The 19885-nt window shown below is 47.8% G+C and overlaps 1 protein-coding gene across 6 annotated transcripts in view; it reads right to left on the reverse strand.

Annotated features, from left to right (window-relative positions):
• Positions 1 to 19885, reverse strand: part of IMMP2L (inner mitochondrial membrane peptidase subunit 2) — a 1735376-nt gene that overhangs the window by 1688100 nt on the left and 27391 nt on the right. For 5 of the 6 annotated variants that reach the window (XM_075342497.1, XM_075342498.1, XM_075342501.1 and 2 more), the window contains exon 3: positions 16957 to 17060. In XM_075342497.1, the coding sequence (XP_075198612.1) occupies positions 16957 to 17060 (104 nt within the window). Of the gene's footprint in view, positions 1 to 16956; positions 17061 to 19885 lie in introns of those variants that run through there. The other variant, XM_075342496.1, reaches the window with a different exon arrangement.

Genomic DNA, 19885 nt, shown 5'->3' on the forward strand with positions numbered 1-19885 from the left:
TACTGCATATTGAATGTTCAAGTCACATTTAAAGGATTACAGAATTAAACGATCTCCTGCTGTTTTAAGGAGGAAAAAGGGACTATGGGAAAGAATACAATTTACAAAAATGTTCTACAGGAGATCCGGCAGGAAATCAAAGTTAAGTTCCATAATTAAAAGTGACTTTCTTCTTATTTTTCTCACAGGAATTTACAGTAAACAATCAGGTTGGATTCTGTAGCTTGAAGGGGTTGTCCACTACTTTATAACCTGGCCCCATCTGTCCCAACAGCTGCAAAGACTATATCTGTAATTGCCTTTTCTTTCATGATATGTTTTTATGCCGTCATCTCACTGCTGGTTCAAGGCATCTCAACACTGTTATTTTCTGGTGACGTTTTGTTCAATACATCAATTTTCTGGGCTCAACATTTGAGTGGATTTTTCAGGGCTCACTCGTGGGATATATAATGACAGTTTTATAGTATGGATTTTATAGTACCAGTGATGACAAATTACAATTGCTGTTTGGAGGATGTAGTTTGTAGATGGTTTTTTTTTCCCCTAATAACTGTATTTTTCGGACTATAAGATGCACTAATTTCCCCCACAATTTGGGAGGAAGAAGTGTGTGTGTGCATACAACTGCAGTAAAGCGCTGACAATAGCGGCGATCCCGTACACAGGACAGGCTCATGGAGGGGGTCTATGTGCCTGCGGTCCACAGGAATCACTTCTCCATGATCGCGTCCAATACACAGGGCCACCGCTGCTGTCAGCGCTTTACAGCAGTTGAATGCTTTGTGGCGCCATAAAGCATTCAATTGCAGTAAAGCCATGACGACATCCTGCAGCGGCTGCTCCGTGCACCGGACGCTATCACGGAGGGGTGTGTGTGCCTGCGGACTACAAGAAACAGGTGGAGGCACTGCAGGCACTGAGGATAGGTGAGAATATATTTTATTGTGTGTAAACAACAGCATAATAGGGGACAAGAAGGTGACAAGCAGGAGGGCATTACTAAACAATGGTGACATTACAGCAGGGGACATTACTTAACAATGGGGACATTATTAAACAATGGGCTCAGTACTGCAGGGGACATTACTAAACAATGGGCTCATTACTGCAGGGGACATTGCTAAACAATGGGGACATTACAGCAGGGGACATTACTAAACAATGGGGACATTGCTGCAGGGGACATTACTAAACAATGGGGACATTGCTGCAGGGGACATTACTAAACAATGGGGACATTACTGCAGGGTACATTGCTAAACATTAGGTACATTACTGCAGGGGACATTACTAAACAATGGACACATTACTCGGGTTGGCTTATACTCGAGTATATATAATATATCCCAAACTCTATATTTTAACTGGAAACGTTGGGGGTCGTCTTATACGCCCAGTCATCTTGCAAAATGTGGTGCACCTCAACCTTTGCAAAACGATGTTTCGGTTTCTAGGAAGCCTTTATCAGGGCTTTGCATATAAAGCGTTAAGGGTTTAGGGGAAAAAATCTGCAATATCAGATGGTGCTCAGTCTAATATTGCAGCTCAGGGCGTCTTCGGTATGGGTAAGATGCCTGAGAATGCAAATCATATGTCAGATTAGAGGGGGGAGGATGCAGAGGATCGAGGAGCAGTGCACCTTCAGTGAGCCCACCGGTGTTTATGAACAAAGTCCCAGGCAATGGTGGCAGTGATAGCAGCAACTAGTTGCCATGACTTATGTCTTATCTACAGTATTATATTTAATTTGCTTTTTTTTTTTCTTTGAAACTCTTTATTAACTTCTATTTCTTCTAGTCCTAGGTAACTAGAGATGTCACAGTACCTTGATGTTGCTGCACAATGGCATGCTCTTCCAAGTTCTGCCAATATCACAGAAGTTAAATTAATGTTTGATTTGTGTGTTAATTATTTTCTATAGCATCGGAGCTATGGAGGAACAGTCTTTGCTAGAACAGAGACTGTATCACTTGATCTAAAGAGTCAGAACAAGGAGAGATTACATAAGAAGATTGAGTATTGCTAGTCAGCTATGTGTGAAGTCACGAAATGCCTGTCAAGAATGCCGCGAGGGAGTTGCTGATCGTATAATGTCCTATTTAGAGCTGCAGTTCAGTGAACTGGCAATCATTGACTGCATTAATGCGGTTTGCTCTTTATTTTCAAATTCTTTCTTAAAAGGTTAAATTACTTAACAATTGGGAATAACTTGATGATTGGGGGTCAGACCAATGGAACCCCCAGCGATCCAGTAATTGGACCTTTAGAAGCCAGAGAATGGGACTCCGCAACTCCATCCTGAAAGTATGCGGTGTCCACTTCATTCCTTGTTTCTGGGAGTATATGATCACAGCACTCAAAATTGACACAGATAGGGGATAACCGTTACTTCTTACATTGAGGATATGTCTCCATTTGGTTAACATAGTATACATATTATATAATTGCTTCTTGTCTATATTACAATACATATCTGCTGTTTTATCCAGGTACCATTTCATTAGTTTTTTATGTAACAATGAATGTTATCTATCTGTTGTATACTGTAGCTCAATTAAGAATACTGTGAATGGGAAGTCTGGTGTGGGCCAGAGAGGCTAGATCCCCACCATCTAAAAAATGATGGTCCGTCCTAGCAATATGCCAGAACTTTCCAAGATAAAAACACCCCTTTAAAATAACAGAATGTTGTGTGCCAGTACAAGGTTTCTTATGAGACAGTACAAATGAACCCACTGACTGGCTGCAGCGGTCTTCTGCTGTAGTAATGATATCAACAATACAGCTGCAACAACAAAGATTAGAGACAGTAGTGAAAGGACAGTGCTCGAGAAGAGGTAAGGCTGACTGATATTTTTAGACAGAACAAGCCCCCCAAAAATGTAAAACTATTAAACCCAGAAACAGAAAAATGCAATTAACAGACAACTATAGTGGTTCAAAGTTTTTTTTCCACATTCTTGGTTTAAACTACAAAATAAAAAAGTAGTAGTATGATATTTAATAGTTATCTGGAATAAAAATAAATTCTTTTACTTTGCGTGAGAGAACAGAATCCATTTCTGTGGAATCCAATGTTTCCTATAACTTGCAACTTGCATCTCAATAAATTAGAATATCATCAAAAAGTTAATTTATTTCAGTAATTCAATACAAAAAGGAAAATGCATATATTATATAGAATCATTACACACAGATTGATCTACAGTGGAACCTTGCTTAACGAGAACAATCCGTTCTGGGACTGTGCTTGTTAATCAAGTTACTCGTTCAGAAGAGCAAGATTTCCCATAGGAAATCATTGCAATGCTGACAATTAGTTCAATAATGTGTTAAATGTCCCATCCTGGTACCCTATTCTATCATTCCACACATGCACAAACACACACAAACATGTACAAACACACACAAATACACAAACACATGCACACGCACATATTATATGCTCACCTTACCTTCCGTTCCATCGCCGGTCTCCTGGGACTTTCTCTTCTCCGGTGCGGGCCGTGTATTGGATAACCATAACGACGAGGGCGGAACTTCCTGCCAGAGCGCTGACGTCAAAGGCAGAGCCGCTTGCCTCTGATTGGCCAGCGCGCTGCCTGTGAGTAGCGGTGACAGGGACCAGGAAGTTCCTGCTTCATCGCTATGGATGCCTGGATGCCTGGAGTGGAGTGGAGCGGCGCACTACAGGACCCAGGACACCGGCGATAAAACGGAAGGTACACATTTTATATGCTCACCTTACCTTCCGTTCCACTGCCGGCCTCATGGTACTTGTAGTTTGCCGCGATGTACCCGGGAACTACAAGAACCATGAGGCCGGCAGTGGAACGGAAGGTAAGGTGAGCATAATACTGTATGTGTGTGCGTGCATGTGTGTGTTTGTGCGTACATGTGTGTGTTTGTGTGGACTGCAAGTGCGGGTCAGTGCACAGTGGATGGACGGAACCGGAAGTGTGTGCGGTGAGAATTTTGCTCGTCCAGCAAAGCTTTCTCATAAAGCGGGTTACAAATTTACAGAAAGCTTTGAAATTCTCGTTAAGTGGGTTACTCGTTAAGCGAGGTACCACTGTATTTCAAATGTTTATTTCTGTTAATATTGATTATTATGGATACAGCCAATGAAAACCCAAAAGTCATTACCTCAGAAAATTAGAATATTATATAAGACCAACTGAAAAAAAGTATTTTAAACGCAGAAATGTTGGCCTACTGAAAAATATGTATAGTAAATGCACTCAATACTAGGTCTGGGCTTCTTTTCCATGAATTACTGCATCAATGCAGCGTGGCATGGGGGCGATCAGCCTGTGGCACTGCTGAGGTGTTATGGAAGCCCAGGTTACTTTGATAGCAGCCTTCAGCTCGTCTGCATTGTTGGGTCTGGTGTCTCTCATCTTCCTCTTGACAATACCCCATAGATCCTCTATAAGGTTTAGGTCAGGCGAGTTTGCTGGACAATCAGAGTGATACTGTGGTTATTAAACCAGGTATTGGTACTTTTGGCAGTGCAGACAGGTGCCAAGTCATGCTGGAAAATGAAATTTTCATCTCCAAAAAGCTTGTCGGCAGAGGGAAGCATGAAGTGCTCTACAATTTCCTGGTAGACGGCTGCGCTGACTTGGGTCTTGATAAAACACAGTGGACCTACACCAGCAGATGACATGGCTCCTCAAACCATCAATGATTATATAAACTTCACACTAGACCTCAAGCAGCTTGGATTGTGGCCTCTCTACTCTTCCTCCAGACTTTGGAACCTTGATTTCTAAATGAAATACAAAATTTACTTTCATCTGAAAACAACACCTGGGACCACTGAGCAACAGTCCAGTTCTTTTTCTCCTTGCCCAGTTGTCGCAGGCGGGGAGGACGCCACTGTGCTGCACTCGCTAACGCTCGGGTCCGGCGCTGCTGCGGCTGCTGCTGCTCGGTGGCTCGAGCGGTGGACCGGATTCGGGGACTCGAGCAGCGCTCCTCGCCCGTGAGTGAAAGGGGTGGTTGCTTTGGGGGGTTTAGTCCGTGACGCCACCCACAGGTCGTGGTGAAGATAGGCACCACCGCTGCTGATGACGGGGATCCCGGGAGCGATGGTAAGGAGCAGCTGGGATGTTGTTTTCCCCCTCCGTGGGTAGGGGTCAGTGGTCCCGGGGCCCGGTGATGTTGTGACGGGGAGGCATGACTGGTGAGGTGCAGGGTTGCAGGGACAGCGCGGCGCGGTGCCGGATGGCACGGGTGTACTCACTCAGCAAGAAAGGTGCAAAGTCCTCGGTAAACCAAACGGCTGGATGGACGGGTCCCGCAGCCGGCTGCAATGTTTCTCCCCGGACAGGTGATGGCGGCTGTCTTTTCCTGCACCTTGATGTTCTCCTTCTGACTACTATGGATTCCCAACGGTAGTCCGCTCCCCGGTGTATGGGTACCGGATAAGCCCATTTGCCCGCAGGCGCTGGCCCTTGGGTCTCTAGCCTTAGGCGGTAGCTGTATACCCTCACGGTGTGGGCGGTTGCCTTCAATCGGGACTTTTGCTGTTGTGAAACCCCTGGGGTTCCAGTCACATTCGGATCTGACTATTGATGGCGGCTCCAAGCCTGGTCGGGGTCCGATGGCCCTGCCTGTGTGTGTTGGCTTCACTTCGCTCCCCGGTCGGTACCGGCGGGCCGTCGCCCGACCCCGGTCCTACGGTTCCGCGTTGCTCCACCACTCCTGCAGACAGCCACCACCATCTGCTAACCTTGCTGTCAGTGCCTGGGCCACAAACCCAGACACCAAAGTGCTTGCTCCTCTCACTTCAAACTCCTACACTCTTCTGTCACTTTTCCTGCCTCCAGGCCTGTGAACTCCTCGGTGGGTGGGGCCAACCGCTTGGCTCCGCCCCACCTGGTGTGGACATCAGACACTGGAGGGAGGCAACAAGGGTTTTTGTTTGGCTGGTGTCCCTGTCTAATGGGGGTGGGGGGTGTTTGTATGTTATCTGTGACGACCTGGCTAGGCCAGGGCACCACACAGGTAAGACTCTTCTGGTGTTGTCTATTGGTTATGAGTGGCTTGACACAAGGAATGCGACAGTTGTAGCCCATGTCCTGGATACATCTGTGTGTGGTGGCTCTTGAAGCATTGACTCCAGCAACAGTCCACTCCTTGTAAATCTCCCCACAATTTTTGAATCGCTTTTTCTTAACAATCCTATCAAGCCAGTGGTTTTCCCGGTTGCTTGTGCACCTTTTTCTACCAGACTTTTTCCTATCACTCAGCTTTCCATTAATATACTTAGATACAGCACTCTGTGAACAACCAGCTTCTTTAGCAATGACCTTTTGTGGCTTACCCTACTTGTGGAGTATGTCAATGACTGCCTTCTGGACATCTGTCAAGTCAGCAGGTTTCACCATGTTAGTGTAGCCTACTGAACCAGACTAAGGGACCATTTTAAATGCTTAGGAAGCTTTTGCAGACGTTTTGTGGTAATTATTCTAATTTTCTAAGATAATGACTTTTGGGTTTTCATTGGCTGTAAGCCATAATCATCAACATTAACAGAAATAAAACACTTGAAATAGATCACCCTGTGTGTAATGACTATATAATATATGTGTTTCCCTTTTTGTATTGAATTACTGAAATAAATCAACTTTTTGATGATATTCAAATTTATTGAGATGCACTTGTATTCAGATATCTATTAGAATCATAGATATAAGAATGAGATCCATGAATCTCGAAGTACCGTATGTCCTACTTTAATACAATTTTGAGGATCAGAATAGGACACACTCATTGTGTCAGTGTGCTGTCCAATAAAAAAAAAAAAAAAAAGAAAATCGGACAGCACACCAATACTTCACATGGACATGTCGACATAGCCTAATAACAGAGTGTGAGTCACACTGTAAAGTTCGGGTGAGGAACCCCTAGGATGGTCCATATGTCACGGTCCATATGGTCCTTCATTACGACATAAATGTTATTAAGAAAAGAAGTATGCTCAGAAATCTGAATAGTTAGAAAATATTCACTGCTATAACTAAGCAATATGCATCAGGAAGGGGAGCATACACTTTTGCACTGCAATGTACAGTGCACATCAGAAGGAACAAATCTATCCTCAGTTTCAGAAAATAAAAGCAGATGAGCTGCCAGGAGAGCTACAAAAACACTGCAGTGACACATTGTGACAAATACTCACCCTGCAGGAAGAACGGCTCTGACCAAATTGGAAACTATTGAGCTATAGCGATAACCCATTAAAAAAAAACGTTGTCGCCAATAGGATTTAAGACTAACTTAAAGCAGATATGTCTCCGAGCACCAGGCATAATATTTTTCATAGCATATTTGCCAAAACTAAAGAAATGTATTGTCATTTTAGGTTGTGTACCTTAGGCTCGAACAACAAGAACAGCATTTATCTGAGGAATGCAGACATTTCATGTATATTACGTCTTAAGGCTACTTTACACGCTGCGATATCGGTCCCGATATCGCTAGCGTGGGTACCCGTCCCCATCTGTTGTGCGACACGGGCAAATCGCTGCCCGTGCCGCACAACAGCGCGCAGACCCGTCACACATACTTACCTGCCCGGCGACGTCGCTGTGACCGGCGAACTGCCTCCTTTCTAAGGGGGCGGTCTGTGCGGCGTCACAGTGACGTCACTGAGCGGCCGCCCAATAGAAGCGGAGGGGCGGAGATGAGTGGCCGGAACATCCCGCCCACCTCCTTCCTTCCTCATAGCGGCCGGGAGGCAGGTAAGGAGAGGTTCCTCGTTCCTGCAGTGTCACACATAGCGATGTGTGCTGCCGCCAGAGCGACGAACTACATCGTTACTGCTGCAGTAACGATAATCGAGAATGGACCCCCATGTCACCGATGAGCGATTTTGCATGTTTTTGCAACGATGCAGATGAGCGATTTTGCACGTTTTTGCAACGATGCAAAATCGCTCATCGGTGTCACACGCAGCAACATCGCTAATGCGGCCGGATGTGCGTCACAAATTCCGTGACCCCAACGACTCCGCATTAGCGATGTCGCAGCGTGTAAAGCCCCCTTTAGGCTATGTGCACACGTGACATATTTGGTGCAGAAATTTCTGCACTATTTCTGCATCTCTGGGCAAGAAAAACACTGCATAAAATAGGTACTTTTTTCATGCATTTTTTTACATGCGATTCTGGTACAGATTTTGTCTGCTCATTAGGCCGGGGCCACACGAGGCACCAGTGCGAACCTCGCATGACACTCGGCTCACGCTGGCAGCACAGCGGGAGCAGAGTGTCTTGCGAGTGCCACTGCGACTGAGGTCCAATCATGCAGGGGGCGGGCCAGTGCTGCGGAGAGGCGGGCTGGCGCTGAGGAGGGGAGGGAGGGATTTATCTCCCTCTCTCCTCCATAGCCGGCTATTGCCATTCTCACCCTGCATTCGCGGTACACCGGTGTACCGCGGGTGCAGTGCGATTTTTCTCTCGCCCCATAGACTTGAATGGGTGTTCTCTCCTGCCCAGAGCCAGCCCCGTCTGATGATACTATACACCTTGTGTATGCAGGCACTATCCCTGTGCAGGAGTAAGTGCACACATCACTTCCTCTACAGCTGCTTCAGAGTGTAGCTGTGCAATGAGCAGTGCCTGCAGAGAGTGCAGAGTGATGTGTGTTCTCTCCTGCCCAGAGCCAGCCCTGTCTGATGATACTATACACCTTGTGTATGCGTGCACCGTCCCTGTGCAGGAGTAAGCGCACACATCACTTGCTCTACAGCTGCTTCAGAGTGTAGCTGTGCAATGAGCAGTGCCTGCAGAGAGTGCAGGGTGATGTGTGTTCTCTCCTGCCCAGAGCCAGCCCAGTCTGATGATACTATACACCTTGTGTATGCGGGCACTGTCCCTGTGCAGGAGTAAGTGCACACATCACTTGCTCTACAGCTGCTTCAGAGTGTAGCTGTGCAATGAGCAATGCCTGCAGACTATACAGAGTGATGTGTGTTCTCTCCTGCCCAGAGCCAGCCCCCAAAATCTATCTGTTAGGTTGCTGTATTCCAGAATCAATCCATACTTTTGTTATGGCAATCTTTTTTTGCGTTCCAAAGTAATCCTCTAATGTCTAGGCTAATGAGCTGATGAGCTGTAAGCACAGGGGGCTTGGGGTTGCACTTACTGCTCTCTGTCCACTATCCGATTTTACCTTCCTGAATATCTCCTTCATCCACTGATTGAAAGGTCATTGTTATCCTAAAGTCTTAAGCCCCCGTCACATTTAACGACTTACCAGCGATCCCGAAAACGATGCGACCTGATAAGGATCACTGGTAAGTCGCTGGGAGGTCGCTGGTGAGATGTCACACAGTCAGACCTTACCAACGATGCAGAAATGATCAGCGACCTTTATAATGATGAGCGGCCTGTATAGGAGGTCATTGTTAGGTGTCAAATACAGCAATGTGTCCTGCCCAGCAGGACATCACCTTTGAAGAAAATGGTCCGGACCCTTCGGCAACTGTGACGCCCTGGGCAAGCCAGGGGTCACAGGTAATGACACCACCACACCCTACACCCCGGATAGGTACACCAAAGCTAAACCTGAAATCCTTGTTGCCTTCCTCCAGGGGCTTGTGTCCACACCAGGGGGTCGGCCAGGCGGTTGGCTCCGCCCACCGAGGAGTTCACAGTCCTGGAGGCGGGAAAACCAGGCAGATTAGTTGGAGCTGAAGTTGAAGTTAGAGTGAAGTGGTAGAGGAGCAAGTGAGAGGAGTTGAGGTGAAGGAGAAAGTGACAGTTTGGAAAAGCCTGAAGTTGGTCCGGGTGTGTGCCCCGGACTGAGACAGCAAGGTTAGCAGACGGTGGTGACCGTCTGCAGGAGAGGCTGATCGGAGGTTGCCGAAAGGACGGTGGACGGGTGGTGGCCCGGTGGTACCGGACCGGTATACAAGGAGAAGCCAGCACCATTGGCAGGGGCCTTTCGGATCCCGGCAAGGCTAGGAGTCGCCGTGAATTTGCCAAATCCGTCAGTGAATAGGACCTCCGGGTCTCCCAACAACTAAGTCCCGATTGAAGGCAACAGTCCAACCGTAGGAGAGAGACACCGCCACCGCCAAGGCACCAGTTTCTCAGGGCCAGCGCCTGCGGGCAAAGAGGGGCTCCTCCGGCCCATATCCAAGTCGGGGAGCGGCACAGCGCTGCCCCCGCAACCCTGCACCTCACCAGGCCCCGCACCCGGCCTGCCATCCATCCCTACCCCATCACCGGGCCCCGGGACAACCAACCCCCTACCCACGGAGGGGAGGAATAACAACAAAGCTGCTCCCTGTCACCGCTCCCGGGATCCCCATACAGAGCAGCTGTGGTGTCCACACAATCACCACAACCGCGGGTGGCGTCACGGACAATAAATCCCCAAAACCAATTCCCCTTTTCACTCACGGGCGAGGAGCGCCGCTCGAGTCCCCGGGATCCGGCCTATCGCTCGAGCCACCGAGCAGCAGAGGCCGCAGCAGCAGTGGCAGCCGGACCCGAGCAGTGGGAGAGCGCAGCGTCCCCTCCTCCGCCCGCGACAACTTGGCGTCACGAACAGGATCTTACCGCTCTGCCGTCTGGTAGAGGTGCGCCTTGTTGCCGCCGGAGGTGTCCGGCCGGAAAATTTCAGAAGTTGCCATCTTTGGCGCGAAGAGTTCCCGCTCGAGCGTCTCCTCGAGTAGTGGAGGCGCGAAGGCCAAAACCCCGCCCCGATAGAGGAGGGGCCGGAAAGAGGCTAAGGGGGACGAAATGGCGACTGGTCGCATGTAGCCGCGGCTATAGAAGCAGGGACGCCAGGACCCTGCGGCCATTGACTGGTTCCTGGAAGAGGCCGCTGCTAAAGATGCTGAGTTCGACCGACAACACCGTGGTCCCCGCGCCTGGCCCCGCAGCGTGGGTGGAAGTCCGGACCGTCCAGCTAAGCAGCCGTCTGCAGGTCCGCATGCAGCTCCTCCTGGAGGAGTGGGAGGCCGACATGGTGGAAGTGGTGGCGGCCATACGGAGACGCGAGGTGGAAGGAGTCTTGGAAGGGAGGGTAAGTGACCCACGCCCCTGTGCCCCTAGTGGGTTGGTCATCGCGGCTGAGGGACCCGGTCCATACCCGCTCGCCCTGCTACCTTCCCCACTACCCGTGTTGGCTGCTGCTGCCCCGCCACTAGGCCCGCTACCACCACCACCGGTAGCGGTACCCTGCCAATCCGCCCCGGCGGACCGACCTGCAGCAGAAGCTCGTGACCGCCCTGATCCGCTTCAATGGAAGAAGCCGAAGGCTGAGGCCGTCAGCAAAGATGCACCGGAGGCGCGGCGGGGATGCAGCTGCCAGGAGGCAGAGCAGGCCATGTCACAGCGGGGTCCCTCATTACTGAAGGTGCCGGTCGTAGCCGACACGGAGGGACCCTGGCTGGGTCCGTCCCCCGCACACGCTGAACCGGAGCAAGCAGAAAGTGCTCCAGACTGGGAGCGGCGGCAACGGCAGCTGCGCAGAGAGATCGATGCCCGAGAGGGGTGTAGAGCGGATGTGCATGCCCGCATGTATAGGGAGGAAGATCGCCTGCAGCGAGCTACCATCGGGGTCCAGAGCGGTGCACCATGTGAAGGTGGTACTAGAGCCCCGCGATTGAGGATGGACTGCTAAGCCGGCGGTCCTCCGCCTAAAAGTTGTCCCCGTTGGGACCACCAGTGTTTAAAGAGGAGAATGATAAGTCAATGATAACCGTGAAAAGTCATCTGATTGTCTGCAACCGTGATTTGAACCCGGCCGTTGCCAGCACCGTTATCCCCGTGGGGACCGCTTAAAGTTGCGTAAGGGACTCCTTACGGACAAGCCCGTGAACTTGCAGGGCAACCACAAACGTTAGTGGCATGTAAATATGTTGTGTTGTTGCAGCTCACCGTTACCGCCTCTGGAGAGGCAGGTTGGAGGGAGGGCCCGCAGTGGAGCAGGCTGGGGCCCAGCCACCACCGGAACCGGTGGCTACCCTCTGGAGGGGAAGGACAGATCCCGCTCGGGTGACTTGGTTCAGGACTGGGGTCAAGGGGTGCTGCCTGTTTCTTAGGGGCAGCATCAGGGCCAGGTTACTTGGGTGGGTGAGAGCGGAAGCCGTAACCGTTAAAACTGTTTTTGCAACGTTTAAGAAAAGTGCTTCCCGTTGTGGGATGATGTTCTTTTATCTTGTATGTATGTTTTTATCTTTTTTTCAGAAAAATAAAACCGGTGTTGGACGGGCAGCCCTCGGACGGTCTGCATTTTGCTAAGGGGGAATGTGACGCCCTGGGCAAGCCAGGGGTCACAGGTAATGACACCACCACACCCTACACCCCGGATAGGTACACCAAAGCTAAACCTGAAATCCTTGTTGCCTTCCTCCAGGGGCTGGTGTCCACACCAGGGGGTGGGCCAGGCGGTTGGCTCCGTCCACCGAGGAGTTCACAGTCCTGGAGGCGGGAAAACCAGGCAGATTAGTTGGAGCTGAAGTTGAAGTTAGAGTGAAGTGGTAGAGGAGCAGAGGAGTTGAGGTGAAGGAGAAAGTGACAGTTTGGAAAAGCCTGAAGTTGGTCCGGGTGTGTGCCCCGAACTGAGACAGCAAGGTTAGCAGACGGTGGGGACCGTCTGCAGGAGAGGCTGATCGGAGGTTGCCGAAAGGACCGCGGATGGGTGGTGGCCCGGCGGTACTGGACCGGTATACAAGGAGAAGCCAGCACCATTGGCAGGGGCCTTTCGGATCCCGGCAAGGCTAGGAGTCGTCGTGAATTTGCCAAATCCGTCAGTGAAGGGGACCTCCGGGTCTCCCAACAACTAAGTCCCGATTGAAGGCAACAGTCCAACCGTAGGAGAGAGACACCGCCACCGCCAAGGCACCAGTTTCTCAGGGCCGCTCCTCCGGCCCATATCCAAGTCGAGGAGCGGGTTACCGGTGGGAACCCATCGCTACCAACATTACACTAGGTGCAGGGAGAGAGACCGTCACCGCCAACTACCGGGGAAAAGCAACAGCAGCCATCCGTGGGAACCGTCTTTCCAGCCGTGTGTTTTACCGAGAACTGTGTCAACGTCTCAGGCTGAGTGAGTACCACCATGCCGTACGGCACAGCGCTGCCCCCGCGACTCTGCACCTCACCAGGCCCCGCACCCGGCCTGCCATCCATCCCTACCCCATCACCGAGCCCCGGGACAACCAACCCCCTACCCACGGAGGGGAGGAATAACAACAAAGCTGCTCCCTGTCACCGCTCCCGAGATCCCCATACAGAGCAGCGGTGGTGTCCACACAATCACCACAACCGCGGGTGGCGTCACAGACAATAAATCCCCAAAACCAATTGCCCTTTTTACTCACGGGCAAGGAGCGCTGCTTGAGTCCCCGGGATCCGGCCCATCGCTCGAGCCACCGAGCAGCAGAGGCCGCAGCAGCAGCGGCAGCCGGACCCGAGTAGTGGGAGAGCGCAGCGTTCCCTCCTCCGCCCGCGACACAACGACTAGCAATCTCACAGCAGGGGCCTGATCGCTGGTAGGTGTCACACATAACGAGATCGATGGCAAGAGCGATCTCGTTGTGTGTGATGGGACCTTTAGGCTATGTGCCCACGTGTGTGCTCTGCACCGCAGCTAAAAGGTGTGCTTCAGAGCGCAGCTGAAAAGCTGCGTTCTGAAGCGCATGGTGCCTGCAGAGAACGTGCGCTCTGCATGCTGCTTCTCCCTATAGACAGCATGCAAACCGCACGGAAGAAGTGACATGTCACTTCTTAGAACACAGCGATTCGGGCAGCAGCCGAATCGCTGCGTTCTAATATGCCACGTGCGCATGGCTCCTGCACAATCTCCATAGACTGTGCAGGGGACGCGGGACGCATGCAGTTACGCTGCGGTGCAGATCGCAGCGTAACTGCATGAAAACACGCAACATGGGCACATAGCCTTACTCTTATGAGTGACCTAAATTCCCCAACGGAAGCCTCTATTAGGTGCCGTCACATTGAGCACCGGTTGTATTCTCAGAGACAGCAGCATATGAGCAGTTACATAGTTCTTATCAGGCTGTGTCATGAAGATTTTACCCTAACACCAGGAATGAAAGCGCCTGAGTGAGATTTTCAGTGTAAGTCACTTAGACAAGAATGGCCAGTAATCAGGGAGCAAAGAACAGTGGGGAGTTAAGAACAGTGGTGGGCAGAGAAACTTTTAAGAGCCACGCCCCCTGCATTTACAGCCACGCCCCCTTTACATGTTGTGCATTAGCATAAAATTTGAAAAGAGGATTACTTGGGAAAACAAAGAAAGGTTACAAAAACAAAGGTATGGCTTGATTCTGGTTTACAGTGACCTACCATAGAGGTGTTTGGTTTATGGTAGAAAAATCTGCTGACACGTTCCCTTTAAGGGTTTACTCAATTACCTTACTTGATTAAAACCACAAAAACATGCACTAAAAGCACCAAACTGACTTGCAGCAAAGTATAATATATCTTCAGATAGACTACAGTGTCATAGGTGAAATCTGAGCTGTTCTGCAACTAAAATCCCTAGCCATCAATTACAAAGGTTTAAATATTGTACTGTTCTTCACAGCTCCTTACAGCCATCATGCCAATGTGTCTTAAAAGGTCTCTGTGACATTTCACAGTATATACATTATGAAGGTGGACTTTCTCGTAATGGAAACTATCGCTACCTGCGAAGACTGGAAAATTTACAGAGATCCAGGGAAACAATAAACATAGAACATTGATACAGAGAACATTGGTTTTTTTTGTAATATTTATTTTTTGGCCACTACAAAAATCTATTTGGCTTTTACAATGATTGATATAGTTCTCCTGGGAGCCATTTAAATTAAATAGATATGTTAATTTAAACAGGAATATTTTTATGTTGTTTCATATAGGAATGACATTTATTAATATAAATGTAGCATACCAGTGATTTACCCCACTATAGGGCAGCATGATGGCTCAGTAGTTTGGATGTTCTCTGTGGTTACGAGCCCCAATTGGGACAACAATGACAATGTCTGTAAGGTGCTGCGGAATATATTGGCGCTATAGAAGCCAGCATAATAAATAAAGTACTGAGTTCCTGGACTGGAGTAAACAGACTGGGTTACAGACAATACTTACATACCCTTAATTTTTATTGTTTCTTGGCTGCATGAAGGAGAATAGCACTGAAGCAGCATGAATGTTGTGACCTATTCCAGGTGGGTGAGCATCTCCTCCATCACAAGCTATGTGTAATGTAACCATGTAGGCTAAAGACAGGAGAGTAATGAGAACCCCAGAGGATCATCCAGTTTGTAGAAAGCTAGTTACACGGAGATTCTGACAGCAGGATGCCAGATCCACCAGATATGTGGACAGCAGAAGTCAATTAATCATGTACTAATACATTAATGGTAATGCTACTGTGCGATAAAATCACAATCTTCTCTCCTTAGCTGTTGCCTAACTACAAGGTCTGTCTACGATTTCAGAGGATGTGATCCAAGTGAGCATCATGATCATACAAGAAAAGCTGCACCCGTACAAAAGGTTAAAATGCTATAAGTAGAGGTGAAGCTGAGAATCCATGATGCAAAACCCCTTATAGCACAAATAACTGTGCATCCCTGACACCAGCCTGTGCTTTCCGATGGTCTTGTATTGACTAACGTTTCTCAATATAATTAGGTCTCATTATAATTTGTGAAACAGTGCCATCTTTTGGCTCTGACCCTCGACCACAAATAGCAAAAAGCTTTATTGCTACTAAAGTTGAATCAGCAAAAAATAGGAGCAAAGTCTAACAGTGGGCATCAAATCAGCAAATTCCACAAGTTGACTGGGAGTATACTCACAAAGAGAATACAAGAACACCTGGCTGGGCATTCCTGTATATGACGAGTCAAGGAAGATCGCCGACAGCTAGCTAACATGTATGGGAGCCTTGGTAAATCACTTTAAAAGTTATTTGCCTAAATCACAGCACAATAATGCATCTTGACCACAAGGAGTGAATGAAACCTTATGTTAAAATGTTTGGGAGCAAAGTCTGCAGTTACTCCAAGTGACTACAGACTATTGAGTCCTCGCAGTGTGCACAACGCACATAGAATGACTGCAGACTTTCGAGTCCTCAGTGTGCACACTACACAGTGTGACTGCAGACCTTCGAGTCCTCACAGTGTGCACACCACACAGTGTGAGTGCAGACTTTCCAGTCTTCACAGTGTGCACACCACAAAGAGTGACTGCAGACTTTTGAGTCCTCACAGTGTGCATATTGCACATAGCGACTGCAGTCGTTTGAGTACTCACAGTGTGCCCACCACACAGGGTGACTGCATACTTCCGAGTCTTCACAGTGTGCCTACCACACAGAGTGACTGCATACTTCCGAGTCCCCACAGTGTGCACACCACACAGAGTGAGTGCAGTCTTCACAGTGTGCACACCACAAAGAGTGACTGCAGACTTTCCAGTCTTCACAGTGTGCACACCACACATAGCGTGACTGTAGACTTTGGATTACTCACTGTGTGCACACAACACAGAGTGAGTGCAGACTTTCCAGTCTTCACAGTGTGTACACCACAAAGAGTGACTGCAGACTTTTGAGTCCCCACAGTGTGCACACCACACATAGTGTGACTGTAGACTTTGGATTACTCACACAACACAGAGTGAACATAGACCATCAAGACCATCATAGAAACCTGGACATACCCTTTGAAGAAAGCTCACTGTTGCTGGCAATATTTTCCTCCAAAGTGTTTACAAAACATTATCAAAGTAACAAATTCAATACTCAAATATTCACATATGTATAGTAATAACATTGTAAAATAAACATTTCCTTTTTTCACACCTGACATGACCTGAGTAAAAGTGAGCACGTCATCAGCATGTTCATGTTCAGGATATCTCACAGATTAGATGGTAAACAAAGAAACTGAAAAGGTCTACTTACGCTAGAGAGACAATGTCCCCTCGCTGAACTTCATAGCTCCGCATGCTCCATCGGTTTAAGAGCACGACATCTGATTCATATCTCCCACCTGGATTCAAAGAAGGCTAAAAATGAAAGAAGACAGCTTTATGTAAAAAATATTTCCCTCATGTCTTTTCCTCCTCTACCAATCTATTGTACGCATAAAAGATGGAAGAACAAGTATATGTTGTTGAGAAGAAGCATCACTAAGCGTCAAAGTGTAAGAAGTACATTGGTTTCTGTACAAAGTATACGGCAGGGACTATAAAACTTGAGAGGATAAATGCGGTCATTTGACTTAAACCAAGTCAACGCAAGGGGAAAAGGTGAACTCTTGGATAAATATTTTATCTAAAAGGTACAAGACTGTAGAAAGCATGATAAATATTTGTCATATATTCTTTCCTTCATGAAAAATAAATAAGACATATATAAATGCTGTTTTAACAGTTCAATTGCTCAGTTATAAATCACATACACTATTATGATGTATGTTTTTAGCCAATAATGATATAAAAAAGTTGAACTTGAGGATCTGTTCTATATAGCTTGGGATTTATTTTTACTGACTGCGTCTTAAAAACCAGACTGCAGAGCTCCAACAGTTGGATAACCTAGAACCTACTGCATATTTCTTTCCTTTCCCCCTGTATGGTTCCTCTTTGTCAATCCCATTATTGTGTGAATTTCAAAGAAAGGTAAATGCATTATCAGTTTCATCTTACTCCGACAATCCAGATTCTGTCAGGGTTCGGGCCTGAATGACGTGCCTAACTCCTGGCATATCCTGCTCCCGACAAAAGAAAGGAGCCTCAACTAAAGACAAACTGTTATATGGCTGTGTGAATGGAAAGATTAAAAAGGGATGACTTCCAAAAAGGTGCAGATTTCCAGAATAGGCTACTGAATAATGGCAGGGATTAGAATTTGAGAGCCAAATTTTTGAAAGCCAACACTCAAAACGAGCCTGTCCAATATTGGCCCAATAAGAGGGCAACGTATGGAAATAATGTGCTGTGAGATAATGCACCCACAGACACATGATTTAAGAAGGCCAAGACTTCAGCAGTCAACACTTAAAGAGGACCAACCACCAGGATTTTCCTATATAAACTAAAGCCAGTGCTATACTGACACTATCACACTGATTCTATACGTATCTTTAGTTGTGAGATCGGATGTATACTTTCTGATATACAGGCAAGTAAAGTTTTTGAAATGCATTGTTACTTGATGATAGGTGCTGCAGAATATCAAATAGGTGGGTCAGGTTTTGCTAGTTATTCTCGCCCCTGTCTGCCTCACTGTCCTTCCTCCCCCTGTTTGTTATTACAGGGAGAGGAAGGAGGGAGGAAGGACATGCAGGCAGATAGGGGCGGGAATAACTAGCAAAACCCAACCAAACTATTAGATATTCTGTAGCTGCTATCAATCAAATAACAGTGCAATTCACAAACTTTACTTACCTGTATTTCAAAAACTATACATCGGATCTCACAACTAATTGTATATTTAGAATCAGCACTCTCGCGGCATTATAGCACTGGCTTTAGTTTATATAGGAAAATCCTGGTGATTGGTCTTCTTTAAAATATCCCCCTTCCTGTGAATGGTATGTTCACCCTGAGGTTTTTCTCCAAATTCTCCTCAGAAGCCCTAAATCATAAAACCCTGAAGTTTCTGCTCAGTTTTTGCTCCCCCCCCCAAAAAAAATAAATAAATAAATAAGACAGCAAAAACACTATGTACACATACCTATCAGGAATGTGCACATGACGTACATTAAACTCAAGCTAAAACAGCAAGTTTTTCTTGAAGAAAAAGCTTCAGGAAAGCATTTTGGTTTGACCGGGTGAACAGCTGATCGCTCACAGAAGCCGGCCGCCGGGCGATCAGCTGATCGCTCACAGAAGCTGGCCGTTGGGCGATCAGCTGATCGTTTGGCCGCCGAGAGAGAGCATGCGCAAAAGGATTCCGCTGCTCAAAAAACGTTACATGCTGCATTCCTGCCGCCCGACGGTCAGTCGTTCCACAACTGATCAGTCGGGCGGAGGATGCAACGCAGCGTCATCAGTCACAATCCGCCGCTCATACAAGTATATGGGAACAACGGAATCCACCAAACGAATTCCGTTGTTTACCAGAGCCGCGGATTGTGACTGATACAAATTGACGGAAATGTGAACCTAGCCTAACTTGAATTGTAAGGCTGAGGCCACATGGGGTTATGTGCGATTCCTCGCATAACACTCGGCTCACGCTCAAAGCACAGCGAGAGCCGAGTGTTATGCAAGGGTCATGCGACTGTGGTCAGATCGTGCGATCACACCACAGTTGTGGAGGGTAGAGTCAGCGCTGCGGAGGGGAGGGCCGGCGCTGAGGAGGGGAGGGATTTATCTCCCTATCACCTCCATTGCTGGCTGATGCGAGAATCGCACTGCTCTCGCGTTACACCGGTGTAATGCAAGAGCAATGCGATGTTTCTCTTGCCCCATAGACTTGAATGGATGCAAGTGAAACAGAATCGCATTACACACGCAGCATGCTGCAATTGTTTTCTCGGTCTGATTAGGGCTGAGAAAATAATGCCACCCCATACAGTAATATTGGTCTGAGTGGAATGCAAATTTTTTATTGCATTCCACTCGCACCGTTTCTGTTGCCGTGTGTCCTAAGCCTAAAGTACAGAATATTTTCTGAAACACCAGAAGAATGGGCATGTCACTTGGTGTTTTTAGAAACCTGAAGCAGTTAAAAGACGCCCAAAAGCCTGAACACGTGAACAGCGAGTGGTTTTTACATAGAAATGCTGATGCTCATTCTTTTCAGCATTAACTCATCAGGATTTAATTAAAAAGTAACTATATTTTTCCATTTTGATGCTGCATATGTATAAATATTTGTACTA

This window comes from Anomaloglossus baeobatrachus, chromosome 4 (genome assembly GCF_048569485.1).
Source record: "Anomaloglossus baeobatrachus isolate aAnoBae1 chromosome 4, aAnoBae1.hap1, whole genome shotgun sequence".
Taxonomy (NCBI): domain Eukaryota; kingdom Metazoa; phylum Chordata; class Amphibia; order Anura; family Aromobatidae; genus Anomaloglossus; species Anomaloglossus baeobatrachus.